We start from the raw sequence: 20,795 nt of genomic DNA, 5'->3' as shown, positions 1-20,795 counted from the left end.
ACACAGCCAACTTGTTATGATTCTAGTGCCCAATTAGAAATAATTTAAATAAGTTATTGGTGTTTTTGATATATGCTCCCTCTGCGCTTTCTGCGTCCTTCATCTTTTAGGCCAAATGACCGGAGCCCACACGCGTCTTGAGTTCCACAACATAGAGACGGGTATCATGACCGAGCGCCGCTTCATCTCCGTGGTGCCCTCCAACTTCATCGGCCACCTCCAGGGCTTGACTTTCAACGGGGTGGCCTACCTGGACCAGTGTAAAAATGGAGACATCTCCTACTGCGAGCTGAACGCCCGCTTCGGCATGCGCCACATCATCGCAGACCCGGTGACGTTTCGAACGAAAGGCAGCTACTTGGCACTAGCCACGCTGCAGGCCTACGCCTCCATGCACCTCTTCTTTCAGTTTAAGACCACCACGCCCGACGGCCTGATGCTCTTCAACTCCGGAGATGGGAGCGATTTTATCGTCGTGGAGCTGGTCAAGGGGTGAGATGAAACCCTTAGAATGTTAGTGCTAGTTATGAGCCATTTCAGGATCGCAGTTAAAATGTTGTAGGAAGGGTGTCCAGGTGGCATGGCAGTCTATTCCGTTGCCTACCAACATGGGGATCGGCACTTCAAATCCCCATGTTACCTCCGGTTTGGTCAGGCATCCCTACAGACACAATTGGCCATGTCTGCGGGTGGGAAGCTGGATGTGGGTATGTGTCCTGGTCGCTGCACTAGCGCCTACTGTGGTCGGTTGGAGTGCCTGTTCGGGGGGGAGGGGGAACTGGGGAGAATAGCTGTCAATTTTTTCCTTATTCAGTATGTAACCAAGTACCTATTTGTCCCTCTTTAAATAGAAATAAATTAAGATGAGACCAGATTCAAATTGTACTGTAACAGGAAATGTACTCCAGGATCTGATAGCAGTATGCTACCTAAGTCCAAATAGTTAACTAATGGACTGGAACGTATACTCACTCGAATACATGTCAACCCTTTGTTTTAAGTAAACGAACACAAGAAATAACATACATTATCACCTGCTGTAATTTGTAAGTTATGACTCACACATTACAAGAGAATGAATGACCTGAATGAATGACAATATAAGACATGACTGAATGACAATATAACACATGACTGAATGACAATATAACAAACATGACTGAATGACAATATAACAAACATGACTGAATGACAATATAACAGACATGACTGAATGACAATGTAACAAACATGACTGAATGACAATATAACAAACATGACTGAATGACAATGTAACAAACATGACTGAATGGCAATATAACAAACAGGAATGAATGACAATATAACAAATATGACTGAATGACAATATAACAGACATGACTGAATGACAATTTAACAAACATGACTGAATGACAATGTAACAAACAGGAATGAATGACAATATAACACATGACTGAATGACAATATAACAAACATGACTGAATGACAATATAACAGACATGACTGAATGACAATGTAACAAACATGACTGAATGACAATATAACAAACATGACTGAATGACAATGTAACAAACATGACTGAATGGCAATATAACAAACAGGAATGAATGACAATATAACAAATATGACTGAATGACAATATAACAGACATGACTGAATGACAATTTAACAAACATGACTGAATGACAATGTAACAAACAGGAATGAATGACAATATAACACATGACTGAATGACAATATAACAAACATGACTGAATGACAATGTAACAAACAGGAATGAATGACAATATAACAAACATGACTGAATGACAATATAACAGACATGACTGAATGACAATATAACAAACATGAATGAATGACAATGTAACAAACATGACTGAATGACAATGTAACAAACAGGAATGAATGACAATATAACAAATATGACTGAATGACAATATAACAGACATGACTGAATGACAATTTAACAAACATGACTGAATGACAATGTAACAAACAGGAATGAATGACAATATAACAAACATGACTGAATGACAATATAACAGACATGACTGAATGACAATATAACAAACATGACTGAATGACAATATAACAAACAGGAATGAATGACAATATAGAGATAGTCAGTTGACTCCCACGTGCTACGTCCCCCTGGTGAAACTCCCCACTGTCAGGTGAAAAGAAGCGGCTGGTGGCTCCACATGTATTAAAGGGGACGTGGTAGTCTGCAGAGGGGGTGGCAGAGGGGGTGGAGCAGCGACCGGGACGGCTCGGAAGAGTGTGGTAATTGGCCAAGTACAATTGGGGAGAACGGGGCAAAAATCTAAAAACAAAATTGTAGGAAAGCAAGCAGTGCAAAACAGTCATTTAGTTTTCCCGGTATTGACCTGGTTGTAAAACAATGCATGCGGTACTACTTGAGTTTATGGCGCTTCCATGGAAGTAGAGGTTTAGTCTACTTAACAGAGGCCACCAGTCAACATTTGCAAAGCCGTTCCAGCTAAAATAGTTTTGTTTTTGGGGAGGGTTTCTACCAACTAAAATGGTTTACTGTTGGTGGGGGGGGCGCCTTCAATGCCAAAATGGGTTCTTTAGAGTTGTGGTCTTGAGAAAAACTCGAACACGAACTGTTTCTCCTTAAAAAAGTTTTATTGAGACTCCTCAAAGTTAACAATACCATACAAAAAGTTGCAAACCCCAGAAATGTTCTTGTTGGTGCAGCAGGGAAATTCCTAAGTGGAGTTCAGTGTACCTTGTGTATCCAAGGCTTTTAATGCCCTCATGTTTTGACATCTAGCATGAATTATGTTTCTTGGGCCCCATAGGCATATGGATTTTTACACAAAAGGAAAACCCCCTAGGATCCGGCTGGACCCTTCATGATATGTTGATACGCATGAGCTCGTGCACAAGAAGAGAACATGTGTGGGTCTATGGCAGGGAATACGTGTGTTGTGAAAGAACAGGAATCTTTTATTCATTCTGCATCAATTTCTCTATGCTTATGTTGGCCAGATCCCCTTTAAAGGAGATCTTGTATTCATGATACGGAGGGATGGGAGGTTGTATAACTCTGTGTAAAATGGCTTCCCTTAGATGGAAATGACCAGATGTTCAAACTGTGGTACAGATCATTTCCATGACAGTGTCGGTGTGTGTATGAGTGAGCGAGAGAGATAGTGTGAGGAAATGTGTGTGTGTGTGTGTATGTGTGTGTGTGTTGTGCATATAAAATACAATTACTGGCTGTGATTAAATGCTAAATTGATTACGTTTCATGTACATGAACCATACAATAATTTAGTGAAACCTCTTCATTACCTATTGCAGTGCACCTCAGTAAGGGGGGATGTGATTCAGTGCTGTTATGATTCACGGTTGGCTGAAACCACGAATCAGTTCAATGGAAGTTTTGCACACAGGGTGTAAAGCAGTTGAGAAGCAGAGCTTGGGGGGAATATTAACTTAGAGGGTGTCAAAAAAAATCTACATTTTACAATCCATTCACAGCACGTGATAAAATAAGCAAAACGAGGGCGTTACTGTGACCTGTAAATTACTCAGTGATTTGAAGTAACAGCCTGGTGAAGCTAGAAATGACTAGTATGGGGTGTCCGGGTAGCGTAGCGGTCTATTCCGTTGCCTACCAACATGGGGATCGGCGGTCCAAATCCCCGTGTTACCTCTGGCTTGGTCGGGCGTCCCTACAGACGCAATTGGCCGTGTCTGCAGGTGGGAAGCTGGATGTGGGTATGTTTCCTGGTCGCTACACTAGCGCCTCCTCTGTTTGGTCAGGGCGCCTGTTCGGGGAGGAGGAACTGGGGGGAATAGCATGATCCTCCCACGCGCTACGTCCCCCTGGTGAAACTCCTCACCGTCAGATGAAAAGAAGCAGCTGGTGACTCCACATGTATGGGAGGAGGCATGTGGTAGTCTGCAGCCCTCCCTGGATCGGCAGAGGGGGTGCAGCAGCGAGCAGGCTTGCTCGGAAGAGTGGGATAATTGGCCGGATGCAATTGGGGAGAAAAAAAGGGGGGTGAATCCCCCCCCCAAAAAAAGAAATGACTAGTTGGAATAACCTGAAATAAAGTGAAATGTTACAGATAACACCACAGTCAAGATGCATGTTTGCTCTTGAAATGCAGCTAAGAAAACTGCTTATTGCTGGAAGCAGAATAAACACATAGCCTGGGTGAAACACAGCCACAATAGCCACAACCAAATAACACAAAACACAGCCATCTTTGTGTGCACGAAGAAGAAGTGCCACCTCGTCTGCCCAGCGGGCAAACGGGCTCTTGCTCAACAGGAAGTTCTATATTTCCATGTCAAACTGAGAGGTACACAAAGAAGAACTCCAGAGCTGTGGCATCATGCAGCGTCTCCAGAGTTGAGGAAATATCTGACCTCCCCAAAATGTGTCAGGAAACAGCCGAGGAGGCGAGAGACAGAGACGTAATCAGAGAGCGTGGGCGAAGAAGGAGGCGCACACTAAGTGAGAGAGAGGGAAAGCGTGAGTGTGATAGCAGGGGAAGGTATGTTTTTTCATCTTCAGTCGCCTCACCTGAGTGCTGTGTAGATTGCGTCCTGTCATCAGTGTTGCATGTCATCAGCGGGAACGGCGTTCTGATTGGAAAATATGACTTCTGAAGTCACACTGCCGCAAGAATCGTCCCCAGTTTGCAGAGAAATTGGATTATTGACAGGGACTTTTCACAGAATCAAAGAGCCCGACTCGCCACGGGCCTTCTGATGATCTTCCTCCCCTCCAGCACGTCTGTAAAAAAAAAATAAAAAAAAAGATTTGTAATTAAGATTAGACACACAGGAAGTTAGTCGCTGCTGCACATACATACAGTCCTCATGCCGACCTCTTCTTTTCCCACAGGTACGTCCACTACGTCTTCGACCTTGGCAACGGGCCGTCGCTGATGAAGGGCAACTCGGATAAGCCGCTCAATGACAACCAATGGCACAACGTGGTGGTGTCCCGGGACGCCAACAATGTACATACCCTTAAGATCGATTCGCGCACCGTTACACAGCACTCCAATGGAGCCCGCAACCTGGACCTGAAAGGTAAGGAGATATTGTTAACGCTTTTGCTGCCCGCGGTGCGGGTCACAAGTGCCGGTCCAAATTCCAACACAAATCCAAATGAAGTTTAACTTTGTGATCCCAGTTGATTTTTATGATACTCTAACTTGCACTCCCGGTCAGTTTTTTTTTAACATTTTTTTTTTCAACTTGTTTTTGAAGTGGAATATTCCTATGCGGCGGCACGGTGGTGCAGTAGTTACCGTGGTTGCCTCACAGCAAGAAGGTCCTGAGTTCGAGCCCCGAGGTAGTCCAACCTTGGGGGTCGTCCCAGGTCTCCCTCTGCGTGGAGTTTGCCTATTCTCCCCGTGTCTGCGTGGGTTTCCTCCGGGTGCCCCGGTTTCCTCCCACAGTCCAAAGACATGTAGGTCAGGTGAATCGGCTGTACTAAATTGTCCCTAGGTGCGTGTGTGTGTGTGTGTGTGTGTGTGTGTGTGTGTGTGTGTGTTGGCCCTGTGATGGCCTGGCGGCCTGTCCAGGGTGTCTACCCGCCTGCTGCCCAGTGACTGCTGGGATAGGCTCCAGCATCCCCATGACCCTGAGAGCAGAATAAGCAGTTTGGATGATGGATGGATTGATGGATGGATGGATATTCCTTTGCCATTCAGAGAGGGGTGTTTTTCATTCAAAATTTTCCAGGCAATTTATTACATTTGCCAAACACTGCTAAAATTTCACTTTTCCGCCATGTTATATTGCTTTGGTGAAGTCAGGGGAATTGCTGAGACAATCCAAGGTTCAGATGAATCTGGTCTTCATCTGACTGCACTTCCGCGGTTGATTTGTTTCTGTGCATGTGAAGTATGTTTGTTCGGTCGTGTGGTGTTGGTGATTCTAGTGCAGCGGCTCGGGGGAACATTCACATTGGGGGCGGGAACTAAATCCTGTCGGTAAGTTTGAATCTGCTCCTCGACGACCGCGACACCCCCCCCCCCCCAGCTGATTTTTTAGGTTAGAATAGAGCAATAATCTGAGCCATATCCTCTTGATATTCCAGCTATATCCTTTTGATAGCCAATTGATACTCCAAAATGATAAAAATCTTACGCTGGAGACGAGGGGGCAGTAACAAACCATCACGCCACTCTTGTATCTTACTTTATTTACGCTCTTCTCTCGTTCCATCGTGCTGCCAGTCTGGACTTTAAAAAAAAGTCACCTTGTCTGCATTTGACTTTCAACCTATATTTCCAGTGATACCTATCCTTTCATGAAGAGACTTTTAGCTCTCGGTGTAAAGCCCCGTGCGGGTGAAGCATCTTGAAGTAATGGTCATGCTGAAAAGCCACTTCACTGTGAATGGGTAGCTCTGTTGCTCGGTCCGCGTGTGGCTGAGGTAATTGCAGGCTACAGACTTCAGAAGTCAAGTTCTCTCTAACATGCCATTTGGATGTTTGAGAGAGGCTGGCCACGGAGCAAGAGGGCCACAGCATGGAAATAAAAGGAGAGACAAGAAAAGGAACAAAAAAAGCTGCTGAGAGAATTGGGACCCCCCTCCACTGAGTCGGAGGAAAGAAGCCATAAGACGGTGGTAATGGATGAGAGGGGGGAGAGGGCAGTGTTGCAGGCACCGATGCTGCTGACTGCACCAAGATGGGTATTCGCCGTGAGTGAGTGTCTCGAATAACGTGTGTGCCATACCCTCGTGAATTGAGGGAAGCTGTCGAGGGTTCAGAGGGTTGTTTTGTAAGATTCATCGGCGGTTAGAAGTCCAGGAGGGGGCTCTAGAGGATGTGAGGAATCAAATGATCAAAAGGCACCCCAAGCTTTTTCTGAGAGCCAAGATACATTGATGAACGTCCAATTTTTTTTTGGGAGGTTGGTGGGGGTTGAGGTGGGGGTTTGTGCTCTTGGGCCTGCATGGTGCAATTAAAAAGCACTATGTTAATCATAAAAGGGGAGGATGTAGATAAATGGCACTATGCCGGTGTCCTCAGTGTGGGTTCCAGGGAAGGGTACTGAGCACAATCAGTAGAGGAAGGCCTTATTATAAGTCAGAAGTACAGGGGATAAAGATGACGAACTTGGCAAGAGTAAACCAGCATGTGATACGTCAGTGATACGTCAATAAAAATAAATAAATAGATAGATAAATAAATAGATAACCAGATACTTAAACAATGCTTTTTTAAATTTTTATTTTGATATACTATATTAATCACTGTGGGGAAATTCCTCTCTACATTCATCCCATCCTAGCTGTGTAGCTAGGAGAAGTGGGCAGCCGCCGTGCAGCACCCAGGGACCAACTCCAGTTCTTCTTTCCATTGCCTTGCTCAGGGGCACAGACAGGAGTATTAACTCTAACATGCATGTCTTTTTTGATGGTGGGAGGAAACCGGAGCACCCAGAGAAAACCCCACTGCGGACATGGGGGGGAACATGCAAACTCCACACAGAGGACGACCTGGGATAACCTCCCCTAGGTTGGACAACCCCAGGGTTCGAACCCAGGACCTTCTTGCTGTGAGGCGACAGCGCTAACCACTGGACCACCGTGCCTCGTTTTATGAGTAGAGATAGATGCAGCTTGGTATTCAAACGGGATGTGACTGATAGATTAAACCAATCAAGGCCCTGTGCATTTGTGCACTCTTTGCAGCACTTCTACCCTGATAATCTCTTAAATTGATGCGACTGATATCTGTGATGAGGAGGGTTTTGTTAGTGATTGATGGTTGCTACGAGGGCTGTGGCAGAGACTGCTACCAATCAAGTATGACATTTAATAAGACGAGTCATGAAAAGATAGCCGTCTTACTACTGAGGCATCCTGTTGGTTTTATAGGCCGGAGCACGAGGAGCATGCCCTGGATATTATCAGTTGATGTTCAACTCTTGACCGTAGTTGCACATTGTACTTCCTTAACATTTCTCTTGTCCATTTCACTATGTGCTTTAAAATCACCAATGCTGCTGAAATGATCTACACATAACTGAGTCATTTTTTTTCCTTCCATTTCCTACAATACTCTGTGCTCCCTCACTTGTAACTGGAATATTATCCTAGCAGGCTGAGTAATTAACAGGCCACGGTACCTCCTCCTAATGAAGCGCCACCAGCCAAGCATGCAACAACAAGCTCTTCAGCTGCCCACCATTCAGCCATGTGGCAAGAGCCGTCTCGTTTGCAGACTCAAATTGTGCAAAATGACAGCCTCCCCGTCGATACATTTGTCTCCACAAATGAAACAGGAGGCTGGTAATTTGTTGATGACTATTTTTGCCTCCTCTTTCCCATTATGGAGGCCCCATGGCTTGCGGATGATAGGAGGAGCACTTCATGGCTTTGGAATATAGGCATTAGCTCCCTTGGTGATATTGAATGGTTAGCCATTACATTGTGTTTATTTCTTGCAAGGTTCTTTTGTGTATCTGAAGAAGTGTTGTCTGTAGGGGATAGAGGCTGGCTGAATGTGAGAAGAGGAATAGTTGCAAATCTTGTTTCAAAGGACCTTTGGTGTGGGAAGATGTCTCTATCCTCTATTCCCAAGTCTTATTGAGCATTCATTAGTTCTCACAGGCCAATCCCCCTGTAGAAACATCACACGCAGCTCAAACAGTGTAATCCCACACGTAGTAATCCCACATGTAGTAATCCCACACGCAGTACAAGTATGAAGGGAGTACACACCGAAGCCGGCCACAAGTTTACGTGGATGTGCACATACAAGTACACTAGCATGCCTAACACAGCAGGTAGGATTATGTATTCTGTCCACATTTGCCCACACACATGCCTGCATACACACCCATTTTACACCACCACCGAAGTCCGTAGCTGCAGAGGATGCTCCCCAGGAGCAGAGCTTCCTAATCAGCACTGAGGCTCGAATTACAGGGGGGTATTTTTTTTCTCTCCGAATGGATACGGCCAATTACCCCACTCTTCCGAGTCATCCCGGTCGCTGCTCCATCCCCTCTGCCGATCCAGGGAGGGCTGCAGACTACCACATGCCTCCTCCCATACATGTGGAGTCGCCAGCCGCTTCCTTTCACCTGACAGTGAGGAGTTTCATCAGGGGGATGTAGCGCGTGGGAGGATCACGCTATTCCCCCCACCACCCCCCCTCGAACAGGCGCCCTGACCGACCAGAGGAGGCGCTAATGCAGCGACCATGACACATACCCACATCTGGCTTCCCACCCACAGACACGGCCGATTGTGTCTGCAGGGATGCCCAACCAAGCCGGAGGTAACACTGGGATTCGAACCGGTGATCCCAGTGTTGGTAGGCAACGGGATAGACTGCTACGCTATCCAGCTGTCCTACAGTACGGTACTTTTAACAGTTTATTTGCCCCCATTGAAAACAATTTTGAACAAAAAAAGCACAATTCTTTAAACTTTTCTAATGTAATTGATCAGATTTTTTAGATTTTAGTTTTTCCCAGTTTTGAATAGGCATCATCGAGACCTCCCTGTTTGTCAGTTTTAATACGATAAGAGAGAAACACAATAGCCCAAAGGAGAAAGCTGAATGAATTGCTATTTGTGTGGTGAACAAGTCTCAAATGAGGATGCGTTGAAGCTATACAGCCGGAGAATGACACTTATGTTTGTTTCCTTTGACAGTTTGCAGAGCAGCATAGAATATGGCCGGCCGGTGAGCATGTTAACAACTGTTTCCTTGTTAAAACATCGCTGCCATCTGTGAGGGTGGAGAAGACCTCGGGCCTATGAATTTTTGATTTGTAGTTTGTTGTGATGGGTCTCACACACAGATTTGACAAGAGCATTACGTATAGCTAGCTAAGACCCAAAGCCCTTTGGTTTTTTTGTATGATAAGCAGCTGCTTCCTGTCCGTTGGCTGTTTTAGAGGAGGACTTGGTTATGAAGACAAAAGTCACTGATTTCTACTTGATAATGTGAATGAATAGGTTCCATGAAGCTAAACTGGTGAAGTGAGCCAAGCAAAAAAAAGTACACATGGCTTCCTGCTATCGCCATGTTTCTTTTTTTGGATTTTTTTTCTCTCCCTAATTGTACCCGGCCAATTACCCCACTCTTCTGAGCCCCGGTCTCTGCTCCACCCCCTCTGCCGATCCGGGGAGGGCTGCAGACTACCACATGCCTCCTCCGATACATGTGCTGTCGCCAGCCGCTTCTTTTCACCTGACAGTGAGGAGTTTCGCCAGGGGGTCGTAGCGTGTGGGAGGGTCACGCTATTCCCCAACCAAACTGGAGGTAACACGGGGATTCGAACCGGCGATCCCTGTGTTGGTAGGCAACGGGATAGACCACTATGCTACACGGACGCCCCATCACCATGTTTCTTGTTTGCCCCATGCATTCACTGCCTCTGCAGAGCTGAAGATGATGTAAACAGCGTTGGTCATGCAGAGGAGGAAATAAACAGAAACCTCCATGGCCGCTGGGGGAACACCCGGCTTCATTATGTTAATAGCATGACAATGCCAAACATGCTAATGTCATCATTACACACAGTCAGAGCAAGTAAAGTACACAAAACACCACCAAGAACAACTATAATGCACTGAACCTAAACCACTCTTATTTATTCTGAGGAGAGGGAGGGAGGGAGGGGGGGGGAGGCAAAATTTGGCATAACTTCATCTGACGTTGTCTGAAAAAGCTCTGCCCATCCTTGTGAGGACGCTTGCTAATGGAGCATGGCTTGTACAACTGCAAACGGGCGACGTCAAACACGCTCTGTTTTTCGACAAAAGCAGAGCAAATTGAGAAACAATACGGAGGAGAGGTTTGGCAGCAGAGGGGGTGGGTGAGAGAAAGAGAAACAGGTATTTTAATGAGCTCTCTGCTTGCCAAAGTTAAAATTGAGATAAGCCGTTTGATCATCCTCAGGCTTTTCTTTTCTTTCTTCTTTTTGGCTAATATCAGTGCCTGACAAATGAAGGTAAAATATTCCCAAATCCTGCCACCATGCCAAAACCTCCACATAGCTCACAGCAGTCCAAATAGAAACACTAATTCTAATTATTCTCTCTCTCTCTCTCTCTCTCTCTCTCTCTCTCTCTCTCTCTCTCTCTCTCTCTCTCTCTCTCTCTCTCTCTCTCTCTCTCTCTCTCTCTCTCTTCATTCGCTCTCTTTACTCTTCACTCTCTTTCTTCATTCTCTGTCTTCACTCTTCACTCTGTCTTCACTCTTTCTCTGTCTTCACTCTTTCTCTGTCTTCACTCTTTCTCTGTCTTCACTCTCTCTTCATTCTCTCTCTCCACTTTCTCTTCACTCTCCACTCTTTCTCTGTCTTCTCTCTCTCTTCATTCTCTCTCTTCACTCTTTCTCTGTCTTCACTCTTTCTCTGTCTTCTCTCTCTCTTCATTCTCTCTCTTCACTCTACACTCCATCTTCACTCTTCACTCTCTCATTCTCTCTTCACTTTCTATTCACTCTCCACTTTCTCTGTCTTCACTCTCTCCATTCTCTCTTTACTTTCTCTTCTCTCTTCAATCTTTCTCTCTTCACTCACTTTCTCTCTCTTCATTCTCTGTCTTCACTTTCTCTTCACTCTGTCTTCACTCTTTCTCTTTCTTCATTCTCTCTCTCTTTACTCTCTTCACTTTCTCTCTTCACTCTCTTTCTCTCTTCATTCTTTCTCTTCACTCTTTCTCTCTTCACTGTCTTCATTCTCTTCACTCTCTTCACTCTTTGTCTTCACTCTCTTCACTCTCTCTTCACTCTCTCTATCTCATCATGCTCTCTCCACTCTCTCTTCACTCTATCCCTCTTCAACTCTTCACTCTCTTTCTCCACGCTCTCTCTTCTCTCTCTGTCTCTCCACTCTCTTTCTCCCTCTCTTCACTCTATCTTCTTACTCTCTCTCTCTCTCTCTCTCTCTCTCTCTCTCTCTCTCTCTCTCTCTCTCTCTCTCTCTCTCTCCTCTCTCTCTCTCTCTCTCTCTCTCTCTCTCTCTCTCTCTCTCTCTCTCTCTCTCTCTCTCTCTCTCTCCTCTCTCTCTCTCTCTCTCTCTCTCTCTCTCTCTCTCTCTCTCTCTCTCTCTCTCTCTCTCTCTCATGTCACCGCCAAGGCCATAAGCTGTGCCAGTGATAAAGCGGTAACTGCCACGAAGGAGGGTACAAACAGTACTTCAGGAAGCGCATACAAACGCAGCTGCTTTAAGGCATCCTGGAATGTAGTCATACAATATTTAGTTGTAACAACACAAATGAAAGAGAGTGCCTAGTTATCGCCAGAGGACAAGAGACATTATCGGACTCATTACATACCACCAAAAAAAAAAAATCATAGCAATTTGCATCCTTGAATCCTATTCAACTGTATATGACCAATCAAAATGTTGTGTTGGCTCTCATCTTCTTTAAGGTTGGCAGTGTAAGATATCCTGAACTTGTATTGATTTGTACTGATTTGCTTTTAAGGCATGTTGACATTTACATGGTTTAAAAAAAGCTCATTTGACAAGATAACTAATTTTTCTTGCAAACAAGTGAGAAACACTGAGAGTGAGATAATCCTCGCTGCAGCTGTTACAAAGGAAAAAAAGCCCTTCAATTAATGTTTTGAACATATTTTTCATACGACTCGTGCAGTGTGCTGTGACAAACAAATGTGTTTATACCGCCGTTGCTTTTCATCTAACAAAATAATCGCTGCAAGAGCAAGTCATTTATTATTCCAGAAAGTATCAAAGAATAGCAGATGGAAGATCTGAGGACCCACAAGTCTGTCTGGCTTTTGTGAATGTCAGTGTTCAAAGTCTAACAACAGGAACAAGAATGGTGTGCAAAGGAGCATAATAAAGAGGACGCCACCACTGTCCAAATTTACATAGTCACCTTTCAAAAATATGGGGGGAAAAACCCACCCAACTGGATAAGCCAAAATATGTCGGAGAGAGTTGTATACTTTGACTTAAATGACATTTTTTATGACTGATGAAGGTACCTTATCCCAACAATGAAGCATAATGGCGGCAGTGCCTCGTTCCAGGCCTTCTTTGCAGTCTCGGGGCGCGTACTTCACAGAACTATGAATTTTGGAAAGTGCCAGCAAACACCATGAGAGAATGTCAGAGTCTCCATTTGTCAGCTCCACACAAGATATGTCTTGCAACAAGTCGACAACCATGAACGCATGACACATCCCTCCATTCATCCATTATCCAAGCCGCTTATCCTGCATAGGGTCACGAGATGCAGGAGCCTATCCCGGCAGTCATTGGACGGCAGGCGGGGAGCCTCCCCTGGACGGGCTGCCAGTCACATGGCATGAGACAGTCTACATCAGAATAGTTGCAACAGAGGAATTGTGTTTGCTGTTGAAGAATCTGAATCCAGGGGTTCATGCAAGAAATCCCGACCCCATCAAGTTGATTGATCTGATAAAAGGAAATAACAGGTCAATAGCCCTCGAAGCAGATATGTTGGACTCAAGCCAGCTGAACTGTCTGGGTGACCTTAATACTGCTAAAGGGGGTACCACCAGTTACTGAAGTTAAAGGCTTACTCACATGGTCTAATAATATCATATAACCCCAGTTAGTTAACACTAGATAACTTCAGTGCAGCGTCTATTTAACATCTCAGCTGCCAACCCTCCAATCACAAGACCTCGCTGCACTGATACTGTAGGAAACCTCTGCTGTTTCGCAACACGTCTTTATTCGTTTTTATCTTATTTTGTATTTATCACTTTGGATTAGCGCCTCTTTTCATCCCAGTTTGGTTCGTGCAGTTCCCTTCTGATACTGTAGGAAACTTCTGCTGTTTCACAACACGTCTTTATTCGTTTTTATCTTATTTTGTATTTATCACTTTGGATTAGCGCCTCTTTTCATCCCAGTTTGGTTCGTGCAGTTCCCTTCTCTCTTAAGGCCATTGCATCCACTGCAAAAAAAAGGGGAAAAAATGCCAAGTTATTTGATGTTGTTTTAAGTCTCATAATACTTATTTCAAGAGTTTACTTGTAAGAGCAGAAGTTTTGCACACCTGTAGGTCAGCGGGTGCGTAGGAGAAGACCCTGGGTCTACAACAGCAGAGCAGAAGACTCCCACACACTGTGTTTTCTTTGCTTGCAGTCAGAGATTTAATAGCAACGTTTCGGTACACAGACCTTCATCAGGTTGTTTTACCAGACAAAAGGAGAAACCATCTTGGATAGGTTGGTTGACTCACATGGACCAATAAGGTCACACTCCAGACTAACGTCACTCATTGGATCAGTCAAGTATCAAATAACATCATGGTGTCATAGGTCTACAATATGAACATGGACAATTAACCCCTTAAACAGAATCATTGCACAGCCATATTAAAGAAAAGCTGCCATACCAAGATAAAGATATATGATTCAAATCTGGTTGGATCTTGACAAAAATGTCTTGTAAAGTCTTTTTCTAGACAAGGAAAGAGAGGAAATGGGATTAGAGAAAAGAAAAAAAAATATATAGTGTCTTTGTGGATTTAGAGAAAGCATATGACAGGGTGCCAAGAGAGGAGGTGTGGTATTGTATGAGGAAGTCAGGAGTTGCAGGGAAATATGTAGGGGTGGTGCAGGATATGTATGAGGGCAGTGTGACAGTGGTGAGGTGTGCGGTTGGAATGACAGATGGGTTCAAGGTGGAGGTGGGATTACATCAAGGATCGGCTCTGAGCCTTCTTGTTTGCCATGGTGATGGACAGGTTGACGGACGAGATCAGGCAGGAGTCTCTGTGGATGATGATGTTTGTGGATGACATTGTGATCTGTAGCAAGAGTAGGGTGCAGGTTGAGGAGAGCCTGGAGAGGTGGAGGTATGCACTGGAGAGAAGAGGAATGAAAGTCAGTAGGAGCAAGACGGAATACCTATGTGTGAATGAGAGGGAGGACAGTGGAATGGTGAGGATGCAAGGAGTAGAGGTGATGAAGGCGTATGAGTTTAAATACTTGGGGTCAACTGTCTAAAGTAACGGGGAGTGCAGAAGAGAGGTGAAGAAGAGAGTGCAGGCAGGGTGGAGTGGGTGGAGATGAGTGTCAGGAGTGATGTGTGACAGAAGGGTATGAGCAAGAGTTAAAGGGAAGGTTTACAAGATGGTAGTGAGACCAGCTATGTTGTATGGTTTGGAGACAGTGGCACTGATGAAAAGACAGGAGGCGCAGCTGGAGGTGGCAGAGTTGAAGATGCTAAGATTTTCATTGGGGGTGATGAAGAAGGACAGGATTAGGAACGAGTATATTAGAGGGACAGCTCAGGATGGACGGTTTGGAGACAAGGCGAGAGAGACAAGATTGAGATGGCTTGGACATGTGTGGAGGAGAGATGCTGGGTATATTGGGAGAAGGATGCTGAATATGGAGCTGCCAGGGAAGAGGAAAAGAGGAAGGCCAAAGAGGAGGTTTATGGATGTGGTGAGGGAGGACATGCAGGTGGCTGGTGTGACAGAGGACGATGTAGAGAACAGGAAGAGATGGAAATGGATGATCTGCTGTGGCGACTCCTAATGGGAGCAGCCGAAAGTAGTAGTAGTAGTAGTTCTGTCAAAGTCAAAATCATAATTTCATAGTTTAATTGAAGTGTCCCTGAAATGTGTCTGAATTCAAAGACTTGTGTTCTCGTGGGGCTGAGCAGTGATTTCCTATGTAATCTAAACACAGCACAGTTCCTTCGACCAGCAATAGTGTGTATTGCTAGCCTTTCCTTGAAGTCCGAAGTTACAAACTGATTACAACTTTGAGTGATTGTATCATCAGCCAATCAAATTTTGTTGTGTGGTGACAGAATAACCCAGGGGCCTGTTTTCTTTTTTTTCTTTTTTTTTTACATTTTAATAAACTTTATTACAAAGTATTGACATGACATGTTGATCGTATGTGTGTGGGCGTATGTGTGTGTTGGGGGGGTGGGGGGGTGCAGTTCATTACTGAAGGCCCTTGTTGAAACCCCACAGAATGCTACTGTGTATACACACACACACACACACACACACACACACACACACACACACACACACCAATCTACCGGCCAATAACCTGCCTCTCCACAGCATGGAAGATCCTGTCAGGCATCATTGCAGATAAGCTGAAAGGGCACATGAATCAATACATGAGCGAAACGCAGAAAGGAATCTGGAACAACACCGGCGGGTCAAAGCATCAGCTACCGGTTGATAGAGCACTCACCCAAGATGAGAACCGGACAGACCAACCTGAGCACAGCCTAGGCTGATTTTAAGAAAGTGTATGATTCGATGCCCCACACATGGTTACTGGAGGGCTCGGCGCTATACAAAGACAACAGGACACTAGTAGCCTTCATCAAGAACTCGGTGCGGCAGTGGAAAACAACGCTAGAGGCTAACTCGAAGACAACCACACACGTAACCATCAAATGTGGCATATACCAAGGTGATGCACTATCTCCACCGCTGTTTTGTATAGGCCTGAACCCCCTCAGTCAGGTCACCACAAAGAGTGGATATGGAAACATGTTCAGAAGTTGTGTTACCGTCAGGCAATAGGCTACTGTGGTCTGAAAGTGTAAATTAGCTTACCTTTGATGAGTACAGCAGGAGATGACAGGGCTCGTGTGGGTGGTGAGTTGAGAATGATGCCTGAACTTGAGCTGAATTCTCTTCCTCCTCCTCCTCCTCTTCTTCTTCTTCGTCTGGCCTCCTTGCAGAATAGCGGCAGGGGGAAGGGAATGGTATCACGCCGATGCTTATACTTTTCGGAAATAAATCGGTTTCACGCGAGAGCTACGACAAAATGTCTTCATCTCTTCTTCTAACACCAAAGACGTCGATCGCAAAGAGACTGTGTGCGAGTTGAAATGTTAAACACAGAGGCTACCTCCATGCTGCAGAACCATACAACGTCAACACCATAAATAAATAAAAAAAAGTACTTCAAAACTCAGCTCAAAACTTGTTATCCTCAGCCAAGTATAGCATGGGGCAAACAGCCACAACCTTGCAGCCTTACACATCTATGTATGTGCATGCAAGGCAAAGGGACAAACAAAGTCTAGAACAGTCGGAGACACTTATGCAAGCATAAAATCACACACACACACACACACACCCTCTTTTGGAAGCCTACGGTTCTCTTCGATGAAATGTTTATGCAGATGCAGCTCCGATGCCACAAAGAACATTGCACAGCAAATGATGTTTATGGGACAAGGGCCGAGACTAAGTTGGACAGGAAAATAAAGTGAGCTGGGCCAGGATTTAAACACAGTTGCATGTTTCTATGCTGGCTCACAGTGTGGCAACATACTGTTTTGTTTGTTTTTTTTTTAATTCCTATTTAACGCCAGCTGGCTTCGCACCTGGGTAGACTAGCAACAGAGGGGCTGGAGGAGATGTGATGATGACCTGTCAAGCAGCGCCTGCACGTGTTTGCTTAAAAGCACAAAACAAAATATGAGCAGCGTTAGTTAACTAGCGCTTCATGTTAGACGGTATATATCGTCTCGCGGGGGAGCTTGTCACTGCCGCTGCTTCACTCCCCCCGTCTTCGTCGTGTCCGTCGCTCTCATCACAAGTGAATCATGGCCATGATCTCATGAAGCCGAGCCGATGGCTCTTCGCCACCATCGTCATCATCGCTGTCATCTTCATCTGACATGTCGACACGAACAATCAGATGAACACTCATCGTTGTCTTGACCGTGCTCATGATCATTTCATCTTCACCAACACCACAGAAAGAGAAAGATTGAGGCGATTAACCAATAACTGTCATCATCATCATCCTGTCAGTATCATCTTCACCGTCACCTTCCTACTTTATCATTACCACCAGGATATGCAAAGATACTAGGATGATCAATGGATGATTTTTTCTCCAATTGTATTTGGCCAACTACGCTACTCTTCCAAGCTGTCCCGGTCGCTGCTCCACCCCCTCTGCCGAGCCGTGGGGGGCTGCAGACTACCACATGCCTCCTTCGAGACACGTGGAGTCACCAGCCACTTCTTTTCACCTGACAGTGAAGAGTTTCACCAGGGGGACGCAGCGTGTGGGAGGATCACGCTATTCCTCCCAGTAACACGGGGATTCGAACCGTGATCTCTGTGTTGGTAGGCAACGAAATAGACCGCCACGCCACCCGGACACCCGATCAATGGATTATCGATTTGTCATCAGAGTTAGTCATCATTTTGATAATTGCGGTTAATGATTCCAGAGAAAATCAAAAGATGTGTTTGGAGCCCCATTACTGCAAAATTGTTGACGTACTTTGGTCCGAGCAGTCTTTGCTTTTATTCCACTTCTCCCGCGGTGTTGGTGCTGTCTCAGTAAACGGTGGGTAAAGGTGGCTCGAAGGCTGCCATAGAGTTGTGTGTTGTACTTGAATTCAAGCAGCCTGTCCGCCACTGCAATTTATTACGGCATTACTCAGAGCTTTGGCCATCTCCCCCTGCTATCTCCACCACGCCACGGTCCCTTCCTGCCTCCCTCCTGTCAACAGCTGGCCTTTGCACCTCCTTCTGCATCCCTCCTGTCAACAGCTGGCCTTTGCACCAGACGAGGAGACGGAAAGAGGATCTCTCTCAAGTCTGTGCTTGCACACGTGTGCACGTGCTCAGGCTACAAAGATAACACCTTTTCTCCCAGAATTTAAACAGTGAAACGTTTAATTATGTGCAAATGAAGAGGGACCGACAAAACAAGCTGAAGAACACGTCACTCTATCATGTTCTGTACCTATTAGGGGATATATTTTGATAGAGTCATTCATTAAGATCCATCAAGGTATTTAAACTTTACTGTCGCAGTTTTAACGAGGCTCGTTTCTTTCTTTGTTGTTTTTTTTTTCTAATTCAAACTGATGGGCCACTTAAGAAATGGCTGTGGTTTACTCTGAGCGCATGTTGGAGGGTAGAGAGGGAAGGTAGAAAGAGCTGGCAAATTCAAGATGGATAATGCATTGAAATAATAAACATGAACATGGGGTCCATTGTATTTTTTGCAGTCTTAACTATGTATGTTCCTGAGTAGGTAAAAAACAAACAAACAAAAAAAAAAACTCAAAAATAAAAGGGATTAAAGACTGGTAATTTTTGATCACAGTTAAGGGCAACACATTGCAGCAGCCATTGCATAGAACACCAGCAGCCAGTGTGGTAAGGAGAGGGGTTTGCAGGCTGATATAGGGGAGAACAAGCATGCCCATTAGTCATAAATCTACTGGGCCTTACTTGCTGTTTTTCACCTCTGACACAGGCTGGCTAGTAATGATGTCCATCTATCAGACCGGGGTTGATTTGAGAACCTTTTTTTTTTAAAATACACCCATCCCCCCCCCCTTTTTTTTTTTTTTTTAGTTTTTTCCCCCCTTTCTTCCCCAGATGTACTTGGCCAGTTACCCTGTTTTCCAAGCCATCCCGGTTGCTGCGCCTCCCCCTCTGCTGATCTGGGGAGGGCTGCAGACTACTACATGCCTCCTGCGATACATGTGGAGTCGCCAGCCGCTTCTTTTCACCTGACAGTGAGGAGTTTCCACAGGGGGGCGTAGCACGTGGGAGGATCACGCTATTACCCCCAGTTCCCCCTCCCCCCTGAACAGGCACCTCGACTGACCAATTTCACCTCGGGGGTGAATAAAGTATTCTGATTCTGACCAGAGGAGGCACTAGTGCAGCGACCAGGACACATACCCACATTCGGCTTCCCACCCACAGACACGGCCAATTGTGTATGTAGGGATGCCTGACCAAGCCAGAGGTAACACAGGGATTTGAACCAGTGATCCCTGTGTTGGTAGGCGACGGAAAAGACCACCACGCTATCCAGATACCCCCATGTCTCCTTTTTGATCATTTTACTGAGAAATAGACACAAAAATGCAGAATCATAGACTGAGAAAAGAGAAAAATGAGGGAATGTATTTTGGAAGAATGTTGTCCATCCCTCCGGTTGAGTTCAGAGACTTGTAGAATCCATGACAAGGAGCACTGAACCTGTTCTGGAGGCTCGTGGTAGACCAACACTTTATACTAAGACACTTTATGTTGGTTCTGAGAACTGGAACAGGAGGGAGAAGAGAGAGCGCAGGCCAGCCACAGCGGGACGGGATTAGTAGTGATGAATACAGGGCGACATTTCAGAGGGAGGAAGAAAGGAGGCATGAAAGTGTGTAATGATGCCTGTCTGTGTCACTCTATACAATCTCCCAGGCAGTGTCACAGCCAAATACAGGAACACGTTTAGTCTCCTGACTCTTCCTAAGGTGTGTCAGTACTTATCACAAGGTAGTTCTTGGTTCTCCCCCATCAGAGGCAGCAGGGTGTTACGTTTTCTGTTTTTGTGCGTGTGTGCGCACGTCAGTGTGTGTGTGTTATGGTAGCGGCGAAGGGTTCGCATAAAAATACCATTTAAGATAGACATTGACATATTAAAGAAGACATTGTCTAAACCTATTACTGTCACCAGGCACCACCAACACCACTGTGTGGATGGCTGTGGCTGCTGTGTGGCCATACTTATGCACGTGTCCCCCCCCCCCCTTGCCGTGCGTTAACACGTACACACACACAGTGTAAGATAGTACTTGAAGAAACACCCAATGTCGCAAATAGTCTCTCTCTAAAATAATCCTCAGTTAGGAAGAGACTCACAGAGCACATCAAAAATCTGACTTTTAAAACTTCCTGGCACAGCAAAAGATCTCTTACGTGTTGTTGATGTTGTTTCAAGGCTCTCAGACTAATTTATTTTTCGCCTATGGGGAAAATGAATAGGGTTTCATCTCATCTCATCATCAGCCGCTCCTCCGGGGTCGGGTCGCGG

At 45.3% G+C, this 20,795-nt stretch overlaps 1 protein-coding gene across 1 annotated transcript in view; it reads left to right on the top strand.

Annotated features, from left to right (window-relative positions):
• Positions 1 to 20,795, top strand: part of nrxn2b (neurexin 2b) — a 919,866-nt gene that overhangs the window by 466,526 nt on the left and 432,545 nt on the right. The window contains exons 13-14 of the mRNA XM_056300763.1: positions 111 to 492; positions 4,868 to 5,058. Coding sequence (XP_056156738.1) covers positions 111 to 492; positions 4,868 to 5,058 — 573 coding nt within the window. The remainder of the gene's footprint in view (positions 1 to 110; positions 493 to 4,867; positions 5,059 to 20,795) is intronic.

Source organism: Lampris incognitus, chromosome 20, assembly GCF_029633865.1.
Source record: "Lampris incognitus isolate fLamInc1 chromosome 20, fLamInc1.hap2, whole genome shotgun sequence".
NCBI classification, from domain to species: domain Eukaryota; kingdom Metazoa; phylum Chordata; class Actinopteri; order Lampriformes; family Lampridae; genus Lampris; species Lampris incognitus.
This window is presented reverse-complemented; position numbering and strand designations above follow the sequence as displayed.